The 24915-nt window shown below is 39.7% G+C and overlaps 1 protein-coding gene across 5 annotated transcripts in view; it reads left to right on the forward strand.

The window, feature by feature from the left end:
• Window positions 1-24915, forward strand: part of phldb2b (pleckstrin homology-like domain, family B, member 2b) — an 89619-nt gene that overhangs the window by 33708 nt on the left and 30996 nt on the right. For 4 of the 5 annotated variants that reach the window (XM_057824686.1, XM_057824689.1, XM_057824687.1 and 1 more), the window contains 4 exons: window positions 159-278; window positions 10387-10571; window positions 11597-12733; window positions 23046-23393. In XM_057824686.1, coding sequence (XP_057680669.1) covers window positions 159-278; window positions 10387-10571; window positions 11597-12733; window positions 23046-23393 — 1790 coding nt within the window. The remainder of the gene's footprint in view (window positions 1-158; window positions 279-10386; window positions 10572-11596; window positions 12734-23045; window positions 23394-24915) is intronic. The other variant, XM_057824688.1, reaches the window with a different exon arrangement.

Genomic DNA, 24915 nt, shown 5'->3' on the forward strand with positions numbered 1-24915 from the left:
CTCTCTCGGCCTAATTGATGGCCAGAGTACACAACGTAGTCTGGAATGGCTGCTAGTGCAAAGTCATGTGGGCTGTGCTAATGCCACATCTAATTCTTTAGCGTTTTTACGTGCAACTTTGTCACTACCTCCTTTTATACTGTATGTTCTTTTTTCAGGTTATTCCCTGTGTCTTGGCAAATCCTACTTCTTCCGGTTCAACCATCCTGAGGAGGCAAGCAGAATGAAGAGCATGCTTCCTCAAAAGAGCCCCGTTTCTGCCCTAGCCTACAATACAGGTACGCCTTCAGTCCGTTTTCTGCCCTCGCACTTACCGTAATTTCCCGAATATAAGGCGCACCCGTGTATAACGCGCACCCCAAATTTACTTGTAAAGTCTAGGAAAATTATTTTACCCTTGTATAACGCGCACCCTAATTTTAGCACCACTAAATAGAAAAATACAAGAAAACAGAGCTCATGTACAGATACAGAAATGTCATTTTACTGACTGGTGAAACACAGCACAAGCATAGCACATTGTTAGTTCAAAACATTACTGTAAACTGACCATATGTACGGTAATAATATGATCTGATAACTTCTTGAACGTACCAGAATCCAGGAGAAAACAAAACAGATGTGACTTTTCTTTTAAAGGCTACCGTATAACTTGCTCGTTTCATCATGATAAATAAATGTTCCCTCCATGGATTGATACGGTAAAATGAAAGTGAGAACATAAGTTGGAAATCCGAGAGAGCTCATCGCTGTCGACACGACAGTAACAATAGGAACTATTGTTATTTGGGTTTGAGTTTCCCGAGGGACAGATATAGTTGGCGGACACAAGAAGTCTGTGTTGTTACGTTTGTTACGGTCCGATTTGCGGAGCTGCAATAAACGTTGACTCGAATGAGTTCAAGAAACTAAATTCTGTGCTTTATGAAGAGTGAAAAAAGCAGAATTTAACGGACGAAATCATTCGGCCGATCAGAGTGAAGTATTACCGAAACAAAACGGTGACGTCACGTACCGTAATGGTCGGCAACGGATCGCCGCGTACGTTTCTTCAACACAACGTGGCCGTGTCAATTAAAAAAAAAAAAAAAAAAGTTTTATATATATATATATATATTTATATAATATATATTAGGGCTGTCAAAATTATCGCGTTAACGGGCGGTAATTAATTTTTTAAATTAAACACGTTAAAATATTTGACGCAATTAAAGCACATGCCCCGCTCAGATTAAAATGACAGCAGTGTAATGTCCACTTGTTACTGGTTACCTGTTTTTTGTTGTCTGGCGCCCTCTGCTGGCTCTTGGGTCCAAAGAATTTTATGGGTTTGGGGAGTGAGCAAGGTGTAATGACATCAACAATGGCGAGCTACTAGTTAATTTTTTTATTGAAAATTTTACAAATTTTAATAAAACGAAAACATTAAGAGGGGTTTTAATACAAAATTTCTATAACTTGTACTAACATTTATCTTTTAAGAACTACAAGTTTTTCTATCCATGGATCGCTTTAAGAGAATGTTAATCATGTTAATGCCATCTTGTTGATTTATTGTTATAATAAGCAAATACAGTACTTATATACCATATGTTGAATGTACAGTGGGGAGAACACAATGGGTTTTCTTATATATATATATATACTTGTTCTCCCCACTGTATATATCCGTGTTGTGTCTTATCTTTTCATTCCAACAATAATTTACAGAAAAATATGGCATATTTTATAGATGGTTTGAATTGAAATTAATTACGATTAATTAATTTTTAAGCTGTAATTAAATCGATTAAAAATTTTAATCGTTTGACAGCCCTAACATATATATATTTCTGTCTCCATCCATGTACGTGTTTATAGGCAAGGCAAGGCAAGGCAAGGCAAATTTATTTATATAGCACAATTCAACACAAGGCAATTCAAAGTGCTTTACATCACATGAAGACCATAAAAATCACATTTAAATCAACACAACGTAAAAACCAAGACAAATGATCGCATTTAATCACAGAATAAAAATAAATAAATAAAAATAAAACAAAAATAAAAATAAGCAAAAACTACTACTACTAATAATAATTGAAATCAGCAATGGAGATAAGCACAAGAGGAATAGAAGGCAGGTAGGTTGAAATATATAGACAGTTATGGATATGCAGTGCCAAACAAAAGCGTTTTTAGCCCTGATTTAAAGGAGCTAACAGTTTGAGCATACTTCAGACGTTCGGGTAACTTGTTCCAGAGGTGAGGAGCATAATAACTAAATGCTGCCTCACCCTGCTTGGTTCTTGTTCTTGGAACATGCAGAAGACCCGTTCCAGACGACCTTAGGGGTCTAGATGTCTCATAGGAATCTAACAAGTCAAGCATGTATTTTGGTCCAAGGCAATTAAGTGTTTTGTAGACGAGCAGTAGTATTTTATAGTCTATCCTTTGACTCACTGGAAGCCAGTGTAGCGATTTCAAAACCGGTGTAATGTGGTCCAGCTTCCGTGTATTTGTGAGGACTCTGGCTGCAGCATTCTGTACTAGCTGCAGCTTCCTGACTGATTTTTTATCAAGACCTGTAAATATACCGTTGCAGTAGTCCAATCTGCTGAAAATGAATGCATGCATAAGTTTTTCCATGTCTTGTTGAGTCAGAAGCCCCTTAATTCTGGTTATATTTTTTAGGTGGTAATAAGCGGATTTAGTGACGGACTTTAGATGGCTATCAAATTTTAGGTCTGAGTCAATAATTACGCCAAGGTTTCTGACTTGATTTGTAGCTGTAAGTGACATTGTGCTAAGTTGGCTGCTTATCTTTGACCTTTCCTTTTTTGGCCCAAAAATGATCACCTCTGTCTTCTCCACATTTAACTGGAGAAAATTCTGGCACATCCATTCATTGATTTGACGAATGCATTTACTCAGGGAGACTAAGGGACTATAATCATGTGGGGGACACAGAAATGTACAGTTGTGTGTCATCTGCATAGGCGTGATAGGAGATGTCATACTGTTCCATTATCTGAGCTAATGGAAGCATATAGATGTTAAATAAGAGTGACCCTTGGGGTCAATGCGCACCATGATTTTACAAGTTGATTTTGGGGGAAAAAAGTGTGCGCTATATTCGGGAAATTACGGTAATCCAGATCACTTCATTCTTAGTTTTGTCCCTAAGCCTTTTTTATGCAACTCGAATAGTCTTCTTCTCTAACCCCTACTAGGGGTGTGCCATCTCAAGCACCCCACGATTCGATTTGATTCCGATTCAGGCTGCTACAATTCGATTTTTGAACAACGATCACGGTATTGACGATGACGGTTATCGTACATTACTAATTAAAGTAGCCAAACAAATTTATGTCCATTATTTATTTAAAATATCCTAATGATTCAACAGGAACGATTGAAACATGCCCATATAACAAAAAGCTGCCCTTAAACTGCTTTTTTACTTTTAATTTTTTACAAAGTGCAAAAACATTAACCATTTTAAAGGCAGTACTTATTTCTCTCAACAATACAATAAAATTTACACTGATGGAATGAATTCCACATTTTCTGGAAACAAAGGCGCTAACTGTTAACATCTCAAAACAACAATAAAGGTTAAACGGTGCAAGAGGGTTCGTGTACTCACTTCTTATAGACGCACACGGGTCTTAGCAACACACTCAGGGCATTTTTCAATTGACATGACTTGAAACTACTGCTGGACTTCTGAAAGACAAGGCGCAATGAACTCTCTCTCTTCCCCTCTCGCTCTAAAAAATAACTTGCGCACAGAAGCGTGGCGGCCAGGTTCCAGCCTGCCTCATACACAAATTTATTTTCCAGTCTTTTAAAAAGTAGTAAATACAGTATCTCACTCAGTAACCGTCAGCATCCGTCATAACGTTGTGCGTGCGTTTGTCAAAGGTGTCCGGGCAGGAGACATGTCTTGAATTTCGTTCCGCTACGTGCGGCTGTCATAAAGTTATGAGGGAAAATCATCGTTTTTTAACCTTTATGAATTGTAATCGAATCGTCACGTGTCGAATCGCGATGGATCTAATAATCGAGTATTTGGAACTCCCTTAACCCCTACCATTTATTTCAAGAGCTTTACACTTTAGAACATCTTCCTCAACATAAAAACCGCTCTTACATTGTGATTAGCCACGAAAGTACAGTATGTGAGATTAGCTGTTGAGTGGGTGCGGCAGAAATGCCGACAGGCAGGAAGGTGGTCGGCGGCTGGAGGTTCACGCTCATGTTATTCCAAAATACACACTCTCATCGTCAAGCGTGCTTAAATTTAAAACATATTGGAATGTTTTTGTCATGTGGTGCCCTTCTGTTTCCATAGGGATACAGCAGGACTCCACTGTCTTCTCAGTGATTGATTGAGCTGTGTGAGGAAGTGTTTTGGGGTATTTGCGTGCCAAACTGTAAATCTTTAAACTCTCGAACATTCACCACAAAAGCTCGCTCCGATTCTTTCATTAAAGACCATCCAACCGGATACGGAACTTCCCCTGCGACATACTAAGCAGCTTTCAGACAAAAGTCGCTCATACCTTTCTGTCATCCTTTCATTGTAAAAGATGTACATGAATAAGCACATTGCAATGATACAATAAACATTAATGAGTCAAAAATAGTTGTTAAAAACAGATGGATATTTTCTGTGTTTTAGTGGTGTTGCACTGATACGGCATTTATAAGGCAGGCCGTTACTGAGGTTAACCGTTAAAGGGATCCTCTATTTTTAAGACAAGTAATTCTTAGAAGATAAATGTTAGTATGAGTTATAATCATTTAGTATTAAAACCCCTCTTAATGTTTTTGTTTTAATAAAGTTTGGCGACCTATCACTGAAAATAATTTTACATTCTTGTTACGTCGCAGTGCGTGACGTCACCGGTCCCTTTGCTGAAATTCCAGCGTTTCACTCGTTGGCTTTCCCTACATGTCGTCGGTTCTATCCTTCCTATTTGAACCAGATCTGAAAAGTGAAGAGCAGGACAGCACTGTTGGTCGTTCACAAGACGAGCTTCAGGGAAAAATGCGTGCAGCAAATACCTGATAAGACAAAAGTTGGGCAAAACTGGTGATGCGAGAGAGTGCTGTTGGGAACTCTGGTTGGGAGCGAGAGTGTATGCTCTCCGGTTTTATTAGCAGATATTCAAGGTAAGCATATTGCTTTTTCAAACTTATCCCAATATAATTATGTAGATTGTTAGCATCCGCAGCTGTCGTGTGCTTTACATACAGTACAGGCCAAAGAGCACACCTTGTGTAATCCATGTCTTGTACATTGTAACGGGTGGTAGCTAGGATACGTGTATAAAAGTACCAAAAAGGGGAGAAGCTTCCACTCATGCAAATTCATTCACAAAAAATATTTCCACCTTGACCACTCTTCACTCGGGAGCTCAGCAGTAGGCAAACAAACGTTCCCTGACGAACTCCAACATTGTTGTAAGGTCCACGTCAGTCACTGTCGTCACTGTAGCATGCCATAGTGCTTTAATTATTTAGTATGATTTGTTGAAAACTCCCACGAAGAATAGTCAACATAAAAGATAACAATAATAATCCAAATCCACATTTTTTACTCACTCGAAGATCCAGGAATTAGACCGATCCCATGGCAATGTCGTAGCCGCGATTAGGCCGTCGATTCCACAAAATAGACTGATCCTAAAAGCCGCTGTGGGACCGACGAATCAAAAAAATGGACAGATCCGAAACCAATATTGCAGACGCGGTGGGACCGTCGGATCCAGAAAATAGACGGATCCCTTACTTGACTGAGGATCCAATGTTTGGGCGCCAGTTGTAACGCGTGGTGGGTAGGATACGTGCATACAGGGACCAAAAAGGGGGAGAAGCTTCCACTTATGCACATTTATTCACTAAAAATAATAATTCCACCTTGACCACTTCACTCCCCTTGTTTCCATTTGACTGGACATTGCATCCAAAAGCAGCACATCGTGGCATGTTACTTCGCGAGTTAAGGCAGCAATAAGCAATTGTTGAACATGCAAGATACCAATGACGACACGACATTACCAATGACGACATGATGAAACACTGCGAGCCCACAAACCATGGCGCCAACTAACGGTCAAAATATGGACTAAATATTACAAAATATTGCCATTGATTTAACATTTTATGTGTTTCTAACAACATATTTTAGTACAAGAGAACAATTGTGGTTTATTAGAGCTTACATGTATTTAAGTTAGAGGATCACTTTACATTTTTTTTTCAGTTTTAGTTTCATATAATTTCATTACCCTAGTTTTTGCAACCATAGGGTGCACCGTATTTCAAGGCACAGGCTCATTTTTGGATGATATTTTTGTTTAACACACACACCCACACACAGGGCGCACTGCATTATATTGGGTTCATGAAAAACATACACTAGCATACACGCTAGCATTTTTTTTTAAGGCAGTGGGAGCAAAATTGCAAAATCTATTAAATTTAACAAAGTACTCACAAGGGATGTGTGCGACAAGTCGTTAAATACCCCCCCCCCAGACACACACACACACACACACACACATGCACACTAGTGCTGCAACTATTAATCGATTAACTTGAATTCGATTGGGGGGGAAAAAAAGCTTTGAATCAAATTTTGCTGCTTCAAGGATTCGTTCAATTAGTGACGTTTAATGGTTTGTTTTGAAAGTGTTCATTTAGTTTTATTGATTTGGGTGGGTACACTGCCCTCTAGTGGTGGTAATAGCAAATATGCCATAACTCGTCTAACGTGGCTGAATCCTGCTGCTCCCTTTTAAGACCAACCTAAACATTTGTTTTTGTTCGAGCTAATATGTTATTCGTTAGTATCGTTACTTAGTTTAGAAATATATTAAGCAGTTTTTTTGCGGTAATATGTGTTTGAACGATTTGTTATAAAAATGTTTTAGCATTTTATAGCATTTGCAACTTTTGCTATGCAAGTTAGCCAGTTGAACAGCTGGGATAGGTCTCTATCAAACACGGCACGTTCGTAATCGTGTCTTCACATTAGAGGCAAATTTTCGAGAGTCCTTCGCCAAACCAATGGTGTTTAGCCTAAGGCGCACACTCTGGGGTCACGCCCCTTATCACGCGCAACCTTCTCCCTTTAAGGTTCTCATGCGGCTCTCACGTCTGCCTTTTCAGAAATTGCTCAGTCAGACAGACACATTTAGTACTCAGTCTACATAATGGGTGCACCACATTTTTAGGCGCACTGTCCATTCTCGAGAAAATGTTTTACTTTTAGCTGCGCCTTGTGGTCATGAAAATACATAGTTCATTTTTCCACGTGATAGCGAGAGTTCTTTAGTATGGACAAGTTTCCGAAACGTTTTTGACCTTTTGCTGTGAAAGCCGAAAGTCTTCACCTTCATTTTGTTGCTCGCCAAGACTCACAGCTAAAGCGATTGCTCCCACACAAAGGGAGAGGCAGAAGAGGAGAGTTGATGTACAACAGACCTGCAGTATAAATCTGCCCATTTATGGACACGCAAAACTCAACACTGTGCGTGTGTGCATGTGTGTCGTGAGAGCTTTTGATGCCTTTCATTTTCCGCCACATTTCTCTCCACCACGTAAGGTTTGACATTCTCTCACACAGCCTTGAAGAAATTCAAATAGCTTAGCCAGTCACTGAGACAGTATAACTCAACAAAAGAGCTCATTTCCCTTCTAACAACACATTTGTAGACTTTTTGCACTATTTACTTCAAATATGGTACACTCAGGCATGGTTGTGTCCCACCCGCTCAAATGGACCTGGTGTTATTGTTTCATTTTAGGCCCTTTTTTTAAAATGTGTGGTTGTTAAACACTGGGTGGTCTAAGAGAGACCACCACATTAAGCCACAGCGACATAAAAATGTGCAGGTTTACGCCCACGTGGTAGGTGAGATTTCATCTTATAATAATGGAAATTGAAAAATAAGAGACTCTATTCTCAGCGATGTAATGTTTTACTTACTCTGTATTGCTTTGTCACATTTAACGGGCAGAGTGCAAATCGAAGTTTATCGAAGGTTAGCAATTACCTAACCTCCACCCTCTCGCCCAACACTGAAATGGTTCAAAAGGATTTTCTGAAGGGAGTGGGGCTGGTGAGAAAGTTCCAAAAATATATTGAGGTCTCTTTGGTTTCAAAAACCTACACTAAGGATTTAAAGTCAGGTTCAGCTGTTTGTTTTGGCTATGATTGTTATGTTAGAGCAGTACTTCTCAAATAGTGGGCGTAAAGCGTTGCCAGGGGGCCCATGTGACCTTGCGGAAGATACTTTTTGGCCGTACTAGAATGAGGGGTAACTGCACATCCACTCAGTGGGTTTCAGTGGCGCTCTCATTTTCAGAGTGTATGCAGTAATTTTGAACCCAACAAGAGCACACAGCAAGGAGCAATTGATTTATGAAGAGCTAACACGAAGAAACATGACGTAGCATTTGACTTTTAATACAGCTATCGATTATTTTAGTTGTCGATTAATCGATTAACTCGTTAGTTCGAATGATCGAGTAATCGGATAAGGAACATGAAAAATTAAAATACCTGAGCTGAGCCTCAAACGATATAAAAAAAAAAAAATAAACAAATGAGGATCTATGTACAAAAAAGAACAAATGGTTAACTTAGATAGCAAAAGTCTGCTAGCTTAGATGCTATAAAATGCTAATGTTGTTATTTATTTATTTATTTATTTATTTTTAACAATGCTCTTAACAAATGGTTAATGGCTAAATATATCTATAAACGAATTTACGGATGCATTAAAAACATGAGCTCAAAAGAAAACTTAGCTTACGTTGGTTTTAACTGAAGGCAGTTGGATTCAGCCATGTGAAACGAGGCAGACCAGAGGGCTGTGTATCCACCTTAATAAAATGAAATGCAAACACTTTCAAAATAAACCATTAGAACGCAACTTTAATTAAGCGAATATTCAAAGAAACAAAATTTAATTTAAATACTTTTTTCTAATCGAATACTCGAGTTAATCGATGCTGCACTAATCTGTATTACTTTTTTTTTTTTTTTTTATGTAAAAGACGATGTTATGCAGAGGTGTACTTATAAAAAAAAAAAAAAAAAAAAAATTTTTAAAAGAGAGTTCGGGGGGGGGGGATTAACAGAAAATAATTGAGAAGCACTGTGTTAAAAGGTGGCTTCTTGCATGCATATATGTGTAGGGATGTGACAAAATATCGAAATGGTGATATATCGTGATACTTTCTATCCCAAAAGGTTATCAATATGCTCCTGCCAAGAATCGAGATATCGTTTTAAAAAGGTGACAATGTTTAAAAATAATAATAATTTTAAAAAAGGGAATCATGAGAAACAAAGAAATAACAAAACACATCTCTAGTATTTAGTAGCACCACCTCTGGCTTTTATGACAGCTTGCAGTCTCTGAGGCATGGAATTGATGAGTATTCTTCATCATTTTGGTGCCAACTCACTTTGATTGCAGTTGCCAGATCATCCATGCAGGTCGGAGCCTTGCTGTGCACCATTTTTTTCCATTTCCACCATAGGTTATCAATAGGGTTGGGATCTGGGTTATTTGCAGGCCATGACATTGACTGGATGAGTCTTTCTCCAAGGAATGCTTTAAGTTTTAGCTCTGTGGCATGATGCATTGTCATCTTGGAAAACACATTTTCAATTGAAGGGATAAGAAAGCAGTCTAAAATTTCAATGTAAACTTGTGCATTTATTGAAGATTTAACCCCAGTGCCTTTGCCTGACATGCAGCCCCATATCATCAAGGACTGAGGGAATTTTGATGTCTTCTTCAGGCGATCATCTTTGTAAATCTCACTGGAACGGCACCAAACAAAAATTCCAGCATCATCACCTTGTCAAGAGTCAGGAATCTGCATTGGACATGGTGATGATGCTGGAACTTTTGTTTGGTGCTGTTCCAGTGAGACTTTAAATGGCCCAAAATTACCAAATCGCCTGGCTTGGACTGCCACTGACGGCCATAGACGTTCAATCTGTTTGAAGTGGGAGGGATGGCAGCGAATGAACGAAAGTTCATTCGCTGCCACCCTCCCAGTTCAAATGGATTGGACGTCTACTAGTGATAAACTGATTCCAATTCACACTAGAAGCTTGTTTCTCTGTTAGTTGTTTGTAGAATATCCTAGAATGATTTCCTGATTCCAATGTATCGATAATCGTTGTATCGCCATATCGTCAGATCGTTATCGTGACCTTTGTATCGTATATCGTATCGTATCGTGAGGTACCAAGAGGTTCCCACTCCTATTTATGTGTGTATTCAGGGATTTTTAAACACGCGTACACACACCTCACCTAAAAATGATTGCTAAGTAATCATGTTTTCATCCATTTTTGTCTCCCACCCACAGACTACCTGAAGTTTAGCAGCGATTATGGCCATGCTGTGGTCGGGGGTACCAGCAGCACACGGGGCATGCGCTCAGCCTCCGAGCTCCGGGATTTAATGGACACCCTACAGCGCAAGAAAAAAGCTCTGGAAAACAGCCTGAGAGCAAACGGGACGACCAACCCGTCGTACTTCAGTGTGACACAGGTCAGCTGTCATTCAATGATGATCTTACTCTTACTGTCTCTGGTTAGTTGGTTGTTTGTCCTGGCATACATTGTTCACCGCTATCCAGGAATTGTAATTCATGTACAAGATTAAGCATAGCATTTATGCGGTTTCTTGTGGAACATTGACCATCGTTGTATCATATTAACTTTTGCTAAATGGCTCGAGAATGGCACTCTAAGCTTGTATTGACAAACTGCCAGGAGTCTGTGTCAGAGACTCTTTCTAGGGGTAAAGCTATCGATTATTTAAGTAACCGATTACCCTATCAGTTAGTTACTTCAAGTTATCGAGTAATCAGATTACAAACATTTAATGCATTGCAGAATACAATTTAGGAGATATAAAAACAGTGATTATGCTTGCAGTAATTTAGTTTGACTTGCCAAGATTGCATAAAAATACATAAAATACCTTCAAAATATGCAGAATTGCACTGTCACAAGAGCAATGAATACATTTAAAACCAAATAAAAATACCTGAGCTTAAACCTCAAACGGTATAATTTTTTTTTTTTAAATTCAGGATCTAAGTACAACAAAAAAATAATTGGCTAACTTGCGTAGTAAAAGTCGGCTAGCTTAAATGCTATAAAGTGCTAACTTTTTTTTTTTTTTTTTTTTTTACAATGCTCTGAAAGAATTGTTTAAACACAGGTTCCCACAAAAAAACTGCTAACTATACCTCTAAACGAAATTACAAATGCATAAACATCTTAGCTCAAACAACAATTTACAACCTTACGTTGGTCTTAACGGGGAGCAGCTGGATTCAGCCATGTTAGTCATGTCATATTCACTGTTGCCACTAGAGGGCAGAGTATCCACCCAAATCAATAAAATTAACGCCACTCTAAACGAATCCTCCAAGCAGCAAAATGTGATTTGAAGCTTTTTTCTAATCGAATTACTCGATTAAATCGATTAATCTATGCAATACTAACTATTTCAAAATATGTATACCATTATTTACTGTAATAATCTTCCCATCGTTTCTGTTTTAGTCTCCTCCTACCACACCCATCACCTCTATGTCCTCGGCCTCATCGGCACATCATGAACAGGCAAGACGTTTCTATGGCACGGATCGTCCCCCTATGTCACTGAAATCTGTTTCCCCTGCGTCCCCGTCTCGACGTTCCGACCATTCCTCTCTGCAGTCACGTTCCTCCATCACTCGCAACCAGGACAACTTTTCCACCGGCGAGAGCCGACGTTTCAACAACACGGGCTCTTCTTCATTATTGTCAACATGGAACGGCAGGGGCTCATCCACCTCTGTATCGGGCGGCGACAGCTCCCTCCTCTCACTTCCTCCTTCCTCGTCCTCATCCCGCTCTCAAATGAACGGCGGCGCCGTCAGCATGCCTTCGAGCCCCCGTCTTGGACGACGAAGTTATGGCAACCAAGAAGCTGTACAGAGCGGTCGAACGAGGAAATACTCTGCCGGTTCTCTAAACGGGATGATGACGGGAAGCGGGCACAGCCGATCGCTGCCTCGCCTTTGCCCGTCTCCGTCTCCTCGAGACAATAACAACGGTGTTCTGACATTGTCAACAGCTCACCCGCAACGCTCCGATACTTACAAACTTAGCAAAGACAATTACTACAACAACAACAACAGCGTAAATACGAATCTAGACCTCAACCACAACTCCAGCAACTCCAACCAACAGCTCTCGAACAGGAATCATACAATCTATAACACAACAAAAGGAGAGGGCGTCGTTTCTATCTCACTTTCCTCCCTTAAGATGCCCTCCTGTAATGGCGTGGCTTCTCTCACGACATCCCCACCTGACGTTACAATCCCGTGCAAAACGGGAGGGTCCTCTTCCCCTCGCGTGGCCAAGAAACTCAGCCTGACTTCCACAAGCTCAGCGGGCTCCATCAGCTCCTCGATCACCAGCCCCTCTGAAAGAGAGCTTTCGAAAGCATGGGTAGACCTGGAACCTACTAGCACTCTGGGCTTTGGACGTAATGAGAGGAGGTCATCATTTGGAAAAGCAGGAGTCACCCCACCAGGTGGTTTTAGGGAAAGACGGGGGAGTATCAGCTCACTCAGTGGGAAGGAGGAACTAAGTGACTACCATCATCATCAAAAAGAGGAGCGTCTTCGTGAGCAGGAGGTGGAGAGACTGGTGAGTTTCAAACAAACGTTTCTTTTCTAACATCCTTGAGTTCTGTGGGCCATAAAGTCTGTCGTACAGGTAGTCGCCGGGTTACGACGTACTCGACTTTCTTCTCTCCCTGCCCGCCCACGCGCACACACGCCTGTTGGCACCCAGGCAGCACTTGCAACAACAGATTTCTGTACTATTTCGCATGTTTGTAGTGTTACCACTGTACTTAATCATGGTTTTACACATGCTGCATATAAAATGCACGTTAGCGAATTAGCTAATCAGCTTAGCACTCGGGGCTGACTATTAACATCTCAAAAACAACAACAATAATGGCTAAACGGTACAAGAGGGTTCGTGTACTCACCTCTTATAGACGCACACAGGTCTTAGCAACACACTCAGGACATTTTTCAATTGAAATGCCTTAAAACTACTGCTGGACATCTGAAAGACAAGGAGCAACGAACTATCTCTCTGCCCCTCTCGCACTAAAAAATAACTTGCGTCGCGCTTCTGTTCCTGCCTGTCTCATACACAAATTTATTTTCCAGTCTTTTAAAAAGGAGTAAATCTCTCTCCCAGTAACTGGAAGCATCCATCATAACGTGCGTCGTGCGTGCGTCCGTTAACGGTGTCCGGGCGGCAGACTTATCTTGAATTTCGTTCCGCTACGAGCGGCTGTCATAAAGTTATGAGTGAAAATCATCGTTTTTGAACCTTTATGAATCGTAATCGAATCGTCACATGTCGAATTGCGATGCATGTAATAATTGATTTTTTGGAATTCCTCTAATACACAAACATATATTAGCGGAAGCAACTTACAGCCTTATGTAGGCCATACCAGAGAGCAGCTATCCTTTATCCATGTGAGACGTCTGAATGCTCCTGTATGGAAGCATTATTGAACGACGGTCCTGCCAGACCCAACGCTGCCACCAGAGGGCAGTGTATCTTCAACCATTAAACTAAATACAATAATTTTGGAGTTTTTGGATAGGTTTTTGAATTTTTAAAGTGGGTAATTCCGATTGAAATTCGTGTTACGTCGCCAGCATAGGGACGGAACTCGTTCGTAACCTGGGAACTACCTGTACTCGTCATAAAGATTCATTTTTGCCCATTAAACACTAGATGGCAGCACTTTCTCATCGTAACTATTACGTTTTCCCGAGGCGACTGAATAAAATCCAGTCGAAGTTCACGTCAGTGGCCGCCATCTTGCATTCGTGAAGTCTGACATCCTCTCACTGCTGGAATAATTAATTTTGATCACAACTATATTGGAAATATGGCATCATAACGACAAGGCAGGGGTAGAAGAAGGTGTGGAACACCAGGAGAAGACCATCCAGTCCGTAGGAGGCAAGTAAAAGTAGTAAATTATGTCGAGTTTGATGAGGAGACTCCAGAAGGAGGGGACATGGATTTGGAGGAAGGGGAGTTGATCAACAACTGCTTCTTCACTATAAAAATTTCTTCTCAGGCGCTTGTTCCTCTCCCAGGCATCTTAACACACACACTGGTTGAGGCTAACCTCAAGACCACATCTGGCATGAAGCCCATACTAACAGGGCTATTTTTAACCTTTCACTTGGCTCGAGTGTGTACATATGTGTGCGAGATACATGTTTATGTCAATCACATGGTGGCCTGCGTGTAGAGTGCGGTTTGGGCCTCGGACAAAGTCAGTCAGATGTGGCTTAAGGAAACCAAGAAAATGAAAGGGCCGAGTCAAAAGAGCAGCAGGTGGATAAACATGCACATGTGCAACTTAAAATTGGTCTAAGAATTCCACTGTCCCTTTCTCATAATTATCTATTTGACATGGCCTGTAATGCCAAGTGAAGTTATGCTATGCACAAAAACCAAACTTTGACACTGTTGATTTACAGGACCGCGTATGGGCGATACATGGTTGTTAGCATTCTGTTGATTAAAGTCAATGCACATGTAGAGCTAAAATGTTCATCCCAGAGTATCACCTCTAATTTGTTTCATAAAATTATGCACATACAGTACTTGAAACTAGAGGTCGACCGACATATCGGGAAGCCGATATATGAACTTTGTGTTCCGCCACTGGCCGGATACCCAAAAAATCTTGATAAGAAAGGACTTGGATCAGGCATCTGTGTGGGAAACTGTGGCCGCTCCTGACTGATGGTAGGACCCTGCAGCGGCTTGAAGGCAGGCTGCTAAAGGAAATTTCAGTCTTGCCTGTTTTGTAAATATTGTAAGATTTTTTTTTTAAGTCTTGCATAAGAGTATATGCACAAATGTTGCTTTAGCCTTTTAAGGTGTTTACTGAGTGATCCTTACACTAGGGTGACCAAACGTCCTCTTTTGCCCGGACAAGTCCTACTTTCACGTAGTATCCTCGTGGTCCGGGCAGGTTTTATAAATTCATAAAAATGTCCGGTTTTTATGATTTTTCACGGGACCAATTTGAAGAGAATCCCTCCGGCCACTGGGTGGCAGCGCCTGCCTGCGATGACATGGCTCCTGGTAGTAGGGAGGGAAGGAGTAGTTCTTCTTGTTTTTGTTGGCAGAGTACCCCTATCATGAGGCATTACCGCCATCTACTGGGTTGACGATATGGCCACAACGCCTGACGTTTTTTACGATAAATACGTATATAATGGAAACTGTTGACTTCTGTCGGAGCTTTGATTGTAAACCGCCGATGATTGTAAACTTTTATAGCAAAGTTTGATTTTTGCCTCAGCTAGCTATCAGTAAGATAAACCGCGCTAGGCATTATGGGAAACGTAGTTTTGAACTGCTACGTTTGGAAACATGCTGGTTGAATAGTTTGTCAGTTTATTTCGGTTTTTGTTTCTGTGCAATCTAGAACATTGAATGAGAATATCAATTGAATGGGAATAAAAATTTGTCAAGGACAATTGTCATGATAGTAATTTATATAAATGTTTAGTTGGCACATAGCCTACTGTGTGTATGTGTATTGACAGGACTATTTCTATGGGTCTGCATTATATATTATACGTATATATATATATATGTGTATATATATATATACACACACACACACAGTGGAGAGAACAAGTATTTGATACACTGCCAATGGGTTTTCCCATTGGCAGTGTATCAAATACTCCATCCAGAGTGACGGGGCACACTTTAAATATATTAAAATGATATAGGCATCTTTGAGTGAACTTCATCAAGTATCTTGAGGCCTGGCTGAGTGTCCTCTTTTTTGGAAATCAAAATATGGTCACCCTACCTTACACAGTACAGTAAATGTAGCTCGTAGCATTAGCATAGCATTTACGTTAGCATTACCTTTAGCATGGCAAGCATCATATTAAACTGACTTGTTTACATCTCGTTGTGACGTACTTGTGCGTTTAATTATTTGGAAAATAATGTACTGTTCTTGCTGAGTGTGTATAATCTTTAAAAGAAGTGCTGTGTTCGTTGGTTTGGTAGAACTAAACTGAGTTAATCATTTGTCTCAGGTAATCATTATAAATTTGAAGCTTTTGAAGCATTTTTTTTTTTTATTGCCTTTCATAGTAGATGTGCTTGAAGAGGAAAAAGAGTATATCAGCCTTAAATATCTGCTTACAAACTTAGTTTAGGATATTGGCAATCGGCTGACAGTGTTGTTTTTTTATTTTTTATTTTTTGAGAAATCTGTATCGGCAAATGCATTTTCTGAACTGGACAGTTGGCATAAAAGTTGACCATTTCAAATCCGATCTAAGTCACTTTGATATGTGGTTAAAATTGGATCTGGGCCACATTTTTCCAGAATGTGGCGGTGGTCCGAAATCTCAAATCTCCAAAATTGGAATTCATGCAGCAATTATGTCAGCAAAGAGCGAGAGAAGCATAATCTAGGTGATTTAAAAAAAAAAAAAAAAAAAAAAAAAAAAAAAAAAAAAAAGTGCATTGTGCATTGACTTTTAATGAAAGTCAATGCACATGTACACACCTAAAATGCTCATCCCAGAGTGTCTAATATAAAATAAAAGTTTCATAAAAGTGTTTACATGCAGTACTTGAAACATCTAAAGCTGGAACACATGCTAGTCATAAAAGCACTGCTGCTTGGGGAAAGGTGTAATAGCATGTTTCACATTTGATCCATTTATTTGACATAGAGCTAAAATGAATATCAAAAAAATTATTTGTGGCATCCCTAGATTAGGACGGTACAGTATACTGTACTAACAATGTGTAATCACTGTGTTATTCCTCCATCTAGTGGTCATAAAAAGAAATTAGTCATAAAAATCAACTTATTTATAGATGTCTTGGTGGGCTTGTGCAAAAAATGGCTTTGTTAAAACCATGTTGGAATATAAATTGGCACATTCCATTTTTTTGTTGTCCATTCCAAACAAATAAATCATCATTTGCTAATGTCTGCAGAGCCACATTTTCTTTTCTGACATTTTTATCTCCAGCCTTCAATCTTTTCATGCCCCTTCCATTCAAAGCTCTGTGAGCTGCTGCTGTTTTTTTAAAAAAATATATATATACTGTAATGTGCTTCTTGACCAATCACAGTAAAGTTCTGCTTCTGACAAATTGTGCAACATTACCTTGTGGCCATTAGAAGAGAACAAGGTGACAAAGTGACACAAGTTCATGTTGCTCACTCTCAATGGGATGCGAACATAAGATCTACGGTGGTATGAAAAAGTATCTGAACCTTTTGGAATTTCTCACATTTCTGCATGAAATCACCGTCATAAGTGATCTGATCTTTGTCAAAATCACACAGATGAAAAAACATGGTCTACTTTAACTAAAACCACCCAAACATTTATAGGTTTGGATATTTTAATGAGGATAGTATGCTAACAATGACAGAAGGGGGGGGGGGGGGAATAAGTGAACCATCACATTTAATATTTTGTATATTTAAACTTTTGAATTCATTCTTCCATTAATAATTGCAAGTTGTCCAGGCCCTGAGGTAGCAAAATGGCCCCAAATCTTGATACTCCCTCCACCATGCTTCACGGTGGGGATAAGGTGTTGATGTTGGTGAGCTGTTCCATTTTTCCTCCCCACATGATGTTGTGTGTTACTCCCAATCAATTCAACTTTGGTTTCATCAGTCCACAAAATATTTTGCCAAAACTTCTGTGGAGTGTCCAAATGCCTTTTTGCGAACATTAAACGGGCAACTATGTTTTTTTTTAGACAGCAGTGGCTTCCTCCGTGGAGTCCTCCCATGAACACTATTCTTGGCCATAGTTTTACATATAGTTGATGTGTGTAAGATATTGGACTATGCCAGTGACTTCTGTGAGTCTTTAGCAGACACTCTTGGGTTATTTTTTGACCTCTCTGAGTATTCTGCGCTGAACTCTTGGTGTCATCTTTGGTGGACGTCAGCTCCTTGGGAGAGAAGCAACCGTACCAAAGCCTCTCCATTTGTAGACAACTTCTCTGACTGTCGATTGTTGAACATCCAGACTTTTAGAGATAGTTTTGTATCCTTTCCGAGCATTATACAAATCAGCAATCCTTGATGGAAGGTCTTCAGACAGCTCTTTTGATCGAACCATGAGGTACATCAGACAATGCCTGTCATCAAGACATTTCTTACCAGATGTGTGTTTTATAGTGGGCAGGGCAGCTTTAATCAACTATTCACTGATTGGGCACATGCCTGACTAAAAATGTTTGGTAAAAATTGGTTTCAGTTGCTCTTTAAGTCTCCTGAGGCAGAGGTTTCAATTACTTATCCCCCCCCCCCTTCTGTCATTGTTTGCATGCTTTCCTCATTAAAATATAAAAACCTATAAATGTTTTGGTGGTTTTAGTTAAAGCAGACACTGTATTTTCATCTGTATGATTTTGCCAAAGATCAGATTTGTAGAGAGGAATGGGCCAAGATTAGTCCTGATCGATGTGCCAGACTGATTTTCAGCTACAGGAAGCGTATGGTTGAAGTTATTGCTGCCAAAGTGGGGGACCAAAAAATATTAAGTGTGATGGTTCACTTACTTATTTTTCCCTTTTCTGTCATTGTTTGCATGCTATCCTCATTAAAATATAAAACCCTATAAATATTTTGGTGGTTTTAGTTCAAGCAGACACTGTATTTTCATCTGTGTGGTTTTGCCAAAGATCAGATTTGTAGATAGGAATGGGCCAAGATTAGTCCTGATCGATGTGCCAGACTGATCTTCAGCTACAGGAAGCGTCTGGTTGAAGTTATTGCTGCCAAAGTGGGGACCACAAAATATTAAGTGTGATGGTTCACTTACTTATTTTTCCCTTTTCTGTCATTGTTTGCATACTATCCTCATTAAAACATGAAAACCAATAAATGTTTGGGTGGTTTTAGTTAAAGCAGACACTGTTTTTTAATCTGTGTGATTTTGCCAAAGATCAGCTCACATTTGATGGTGATTTTATGCGGAAATGTGCGAAATTCCAAAAGGTTCAGATACTGTTTCTTACCACTGTAACAAGATTAGTATTTGGTTAGAATTTTTTTTTATGGAACACGATCCCGTAGTCCTGCTTTGTTCTCCTGGTGCCATTTCCTGTGCTCTCGCGCACTCTTCAGAGCATAGTTGACAGCTGTCCACCTTCTCATTAACTTCTGCTCTCATTCACATTCGCAGATCCTAACACCTCTGACCCACATTCCTTTTCTCCGTCTTTCCCGTTCTAATATTACTTGATCATGCTGGTGCTTTAAATTCTCCCTTCCCCTTCGCTGAACTCGTAGCCGCCGCTCACACCCTGTAATCTGTCGCCGTGTCTCAACCGCACTCAACAGCGGCAACAAAAAGCTCGCGCTCGAGGGAACGTCAGCATGCTTTAAAAATAATGCACCGTTCATGGACGAGGGTGCGTTTTTGAATAATTAAGGACTTTTTTTGCCTTTTGCAATGCTTCCACAGGTAATTAAAATTTTTTTGTTTGTCATTGACTTTCAAGAGTAGATTTAATGCTTGTATTAAAAATCTTCTGTACGTGCACTTGCACTTGAAGTCCAATCTATGTATTTGTTTCCCATTCTGTGTGTGGATGTACTGTATATACAGTAATAGTAGTTTGTCACTTCTCATGTCCCGCTGTTACCTTTTTAAAAATAAGTTGGGTTTCTTTTAACGATTATACATTGATACTAGGGGTGTGACAATATATCGAAATGGTGATACTAGAGCTGAAACGAATACTCGAGCAACTCGAGTAACTCGAGTTTAAAAACTGATCCGAGTAATTTTATTCACCTCGAGTAATCGTTTATTTTGACAGCTCTAAGCATCACGTTTCGCTCGGACTACTTTTAATGCGGGACAACGCGCTGATGTTACGTGCGTAGAGGACGAAGCAAAAAAACAACAACACAACAACAAAACTTACTGCAGCAGACAGCCGCTCCAAACTACGCCGACGTTGCTAAAAAAAACTAGCCCGCATGATGTTAAGTTGGTCGCAGGTACCATCTGATGAGTCTCATAGAGATCACATGTATGTTGAACTAGATGCGAAATGACAGACTCGGCCGCGTCTGGGCAGCGTTAATAAACAGCCGCCATCTTAAAGCAGTAGAGCGCTAAGCGCTAATAAAGAGCGCTAAGCGCTAATATATAAGATTAACGTTACTGTCACTACTAGCTCACGTAACGTTAGCCCTGCGGAGGGCTAGGTTTCTATTAATTAAGACCACTTTCGATGCGTGGCTAACGTGTCTTACATACAGGCTTTCACATAACATAGCGTTGTGGAGTGATGAGGTTGTCAAATAAAAACTCAATAATGCTAACTATCAATTTTAGCTCAGTAGTCATTGCTGGATAAAACACCAAGTAGCACTAGTCCCTAATGTGCTCCAATACAGCCTGTATCATACATTTATTTTGAACACTGCAAAAACTCAAAATCCTATCAGGACTTACAGTTTAGAGTAGCGTAAAACTTAACTAGAACTTATAAATGGCTTGACACAAATAGAAATTCAATTGAAACACGTGGGGAAAAAATCCTAACTTTTAAGTGATGTGTGTTATCAAGCGTAATGGCATTTTTAGGTATATATATATATATATATATATTTTTTTTTTAAATAAGATCTAAAGGTCTTTTGAGTGAAAGCAGTGAATTTGTCTTTTTTTTTTTTATTCTAGTTCATCTGAGATGCAATTGTTGGCTGTTTTCAACAATATATATCGAAAATAAAGACATTGATTGACTGAAAATGGTTCAAGATTAGATGAAATCTCTTGTTTTCTCATGTATATTTATAATTGCTCTTCACCTAAAAATATATTTGTTTTATCCGATTATTCGATTAATCGATAGAATTTTCAGTCGATTACTCGATTACTAAAATATTCGATAGCTGCAGCCCTAGGTGATACTTTGCAATACTTTGTATCCCAAAAGATTAGCGATGTGCACCTGCCAAGAATCAATATATCGTTTTAAAAAGGTGTCATTGTTTAAGGTAAAAGGAACCTAAAGGTTGCACTTGCTAACAAAATCTTTCACTAGAAGAGTGTGACTCTTAGCTTATTGACTGCCTTTGACGGCGCTGGACGTCTAAATGAGTGAGTGGGTGAGTGAGAGAGAGTGGGAGGGGCGAATAAACGTTTGTTCATTTGAAACCGGAGCATTTGCAGCCGGTATTTCCAATGTTCGGGGCATTAGCAACTAATTTTCTGTTGATTTTAAGGCATTTTTGGGTCGCTTCCTGCTCAGTAACCCAAAATCAATAGGAAGGGATCCATAAATGCCCTAAAATCAACAGGGAGTGACCCAGAAATGCCCTGAAATCAATAGGGAGTGACTGACAGTCAACAGTAAATGACCTGAAATGCCCCAAAGTCAAACTCAGGGTTGAGCATTGCAGCTGCAAGCTCGGGATTTCTAAAAAAAAAAAAAAAAAAAAAAAAAGCTTAGGGAGTCTAGGGATGATATGACGGGAAATGTTTGCGGTTTTGAAACCGGGACGTTTTCATCACACGGTATACCTTGAAACCGGTTATCGGCAGATGCCTGATCGTGAGGTACCCAGAGGTTCCCACTAGGGCTGGGCGATATGGCCTTAAGTAAGTATCACGGTAAATTGAGCAGATTTACCTCGATAACGATAAATGACGATAAATTTGCCCAAGCAGACTGTTATATAATTTGAAAATTTGAATAAATGCATGGAATACAAATTAACCGTTTCTCATAAAATTTATTTAACCAACTTTCAATCTAACAATTGCACATGCAGTCTAAACATTAAGTATTAAAAAAAATCTTGTAAACAATAAGAATTCTAGTGTGAACATTTATAACAGCTTGTATGACTTGGAAAATGTACAACATTATAAAAATCAATATGATGACTGTGCAAACATGTCATTCTAACACAAATGACTTGCAGCTTTAACAGTACACTTCAGACAATTTATTGGTAATGGCTGCTGTGACATAATTATTCAACACAAGTGTTTACGTCAAGGTTTCAGTCAACCCGAAACATTTTTTAATTCATGCACCCTCCACACAGACACAACCAGATTAAAGCTGTATTGCTCTGATGCCAATGAAACATTTAAGGTTTTATGATGGCAGAATAAAGCAAACACATTCAGAAAAATAGCTGTGGCCATTAAACTGTCATATATAAGCTTCACTGTTGGATTAGGCTACTTTATGCTGAGTGCTTTACCATCATGAAAGCTTTCAGAGAAATCACACAGAGATGCCAAATAATGCGACATGATGATTTCTACATGAAGTCCGTGCCCAGTCCACTCATTAATTTCAGCCGTTTCGACAAGGTTAGAGCCGCTGTCCGACTCTTTCACGTTCATTTGTAGCCGTTGTTAGCTGCTAGCGTTAGCCTGTGGCTTGGCTACCAGAAGAACGCACTGAAAGCATCCTCTCCTAATATCGTGAGAACCAGGGAGGACAGCGGGTGAAAGCCCGTCTGGAACCTGCCAAGAGTTTACTTAATGCCGGGTGAAAGTTTGGCGAAGCTAAGTTAGCTAACTTAAGCCCGACTCCATCCCGTTTACTTTTAGCGTTAGCCGTTAGCATTAGCCTACCGGGCTTCTGTTTGATTGGCTTCCTGAAAATCACGTGACTCCATACGTAAGCACACTGTCTGTTTTCTTAAAGGGGAATGAACATAGCCGAACAACACAGCGTCAAAGCGGGATAAAAAGACTATATTTTCTTGTTTTATTAAATTACCGAATTTACCGACTTGGTCAAAATTACGTCGGTCATCGTGAAGAATTTCGGTGACGGTAAATTTTCGGTTTGCCGCCCTGCTCTAGTTCCCACCCCTAATTAATATTACATGTGCGTGTTCTCCCTTCAGGAAAGACAGCGTCTCGAAACCATCTTGTCCCTCTGCTCCAAGCTAGACCAGGAAGACGGTGGATCAGATAAAAATCCAGCATCTGCTGTGGCAGACCTTCAGAAGATCAACCAGGAGCTTCAGAAGCTTCAGCTGAACGACGATGATGACGACGACGACACGCCCTCAGTTTTCTCCAGCAGCTCAAGAGGGAATGGACTCATCACAGAGAACGGGTATTACGACGCAGAGCTACTGGTACGACAGAAGGGCAGCGGTGATACTCGAGACAGCAGGGCGGAATCGCCTGCTGTCAGTCTGCGCAGCTTTGCTTCATCACCCTCGCCACATACACAGAGGATACGTGAGGTAAAAATCAAATGTTTCGGAGATGGCTTCGAAATTTTATTAAGGAATCTTCATGAAACTGATCAAATCTTAGCATTTATTCACCTGTCATTTAAGAAAAGACCGTGAGGTGTTCTCAAGACACGAATATGTAACAGGGATGCATATTCAAAGCATGAATGTGTCTAACCTTTTTTGATAGCAGGTCAAATGCGCAACCAGTAAAATGCATCCAGCATCACGTACAGTGTATCACAAAAGTGAATACACCCCTCGCATTTCTGCAGATATTTAAGTATATGGTGGAAAACACAGGCAGGACTGAAAAAGCAGTTTCTGCTCTTGCACTGCTCTTTAAAAGAATTTAAAGCCAAAGGAACTGTTGTGTTTGATAGAACAATATGTCTATATGCTGCCATAGCAGATTCATGGCGCATTAAGCCCTCTAACTATTTTTAATGTGTCCGTTTTACCCTGGAGACCCCCGTTTACAGACGTCGCGCCACCGCTTTTGTTTCAACCCAGCCATTAAACGAAGGTAATTATATTTATTATTCAAAATATATGTCATTTTTTGCTTAGAATCATTAATTGATGTCTAATATTTCGTTTAAAAATTTTTTTTAAAATTTTATTATTCACTCGCGTATTTTAAAGTTTTAAACAAATGACGTCCCAATGAAAAAAATGCCATCTGTCAAAAAGTCATGGATATTTACCTCATAACTATCAAATAATTGTTTTTTTTGTTGTTGTTGTTGCTGTCGCATTTTTTCCGATATGTTAGATAATAATCGATCCAAATAAAGAAATATTGGGAAGAAAAAAAAAAACGGTTAAAAGTGTAAATATATGAAAAAGAACATCTCAACCACTCCTTGATGTCTGCGATTTCTGCATCGCGACCCTTGTTATATTACCATGTTTCACCCATAAAATCACTCGGTGATACATGCTACATGGAGTTTTTGGATCCAAACAAGGTAAGTAAGCGATAATATCTCGTTAAAGTCATGGCGTCTGTATTTCTGTTCTCGTGTGCTCTCACCTCCAGATAGGGTTTTGCTGTATTTTATTTTTTGCCCTCCTCTTCAAAATTCTTCTTCCCCCCGAAAATTGAGATTTTAAGATTTCCAATTATGTATCACACATGCATATCGGACAATTTTGAAATTTTGCCAAATTGGGGGTCTCGGAGCAGAACTTCAAGTCACCTGAGTGTTTTCCACCATATCGTTTAATGGGACAACACTGACAAAATGAAACTTTGACCCAATGAAAAGTAGTCTGTGTGCAGCTTACTGTATATCAGGGTTCACCAAATCTGGACCTCGATGCCATCAATCCTGTCATGTTTTCCACGTCTCTCTCCCCCAACACACCTGAATCAAATGATTATGTCATCAGCAACCTCTCCAGAAGCCTGGTAATGATCCTCATTATTTGATTCAGGTGTGTTGGAGGAGGGAGACATGGAAAACACGGCAGGAAAAGTGGCTCCGAGGTCCGGATTTAGTGAACCCTGCTCTATATAATAGAGTTA

Source organism: Corythoichthys intestinalis, chromosome 20 (genome assembly GCF_030265065.1).
Source record: "Corythoichthys intestinalis isolate RoL2023-P3 chromosome 20, ASM3026506v1, whole genome shotgun sequence".
NCBI lineage: Eukaryota > Metazoa > Chordata > Actinopteri > Syngnathiformes > Syngnathidae > Corythoichthys > Corythoichthys intestinalis.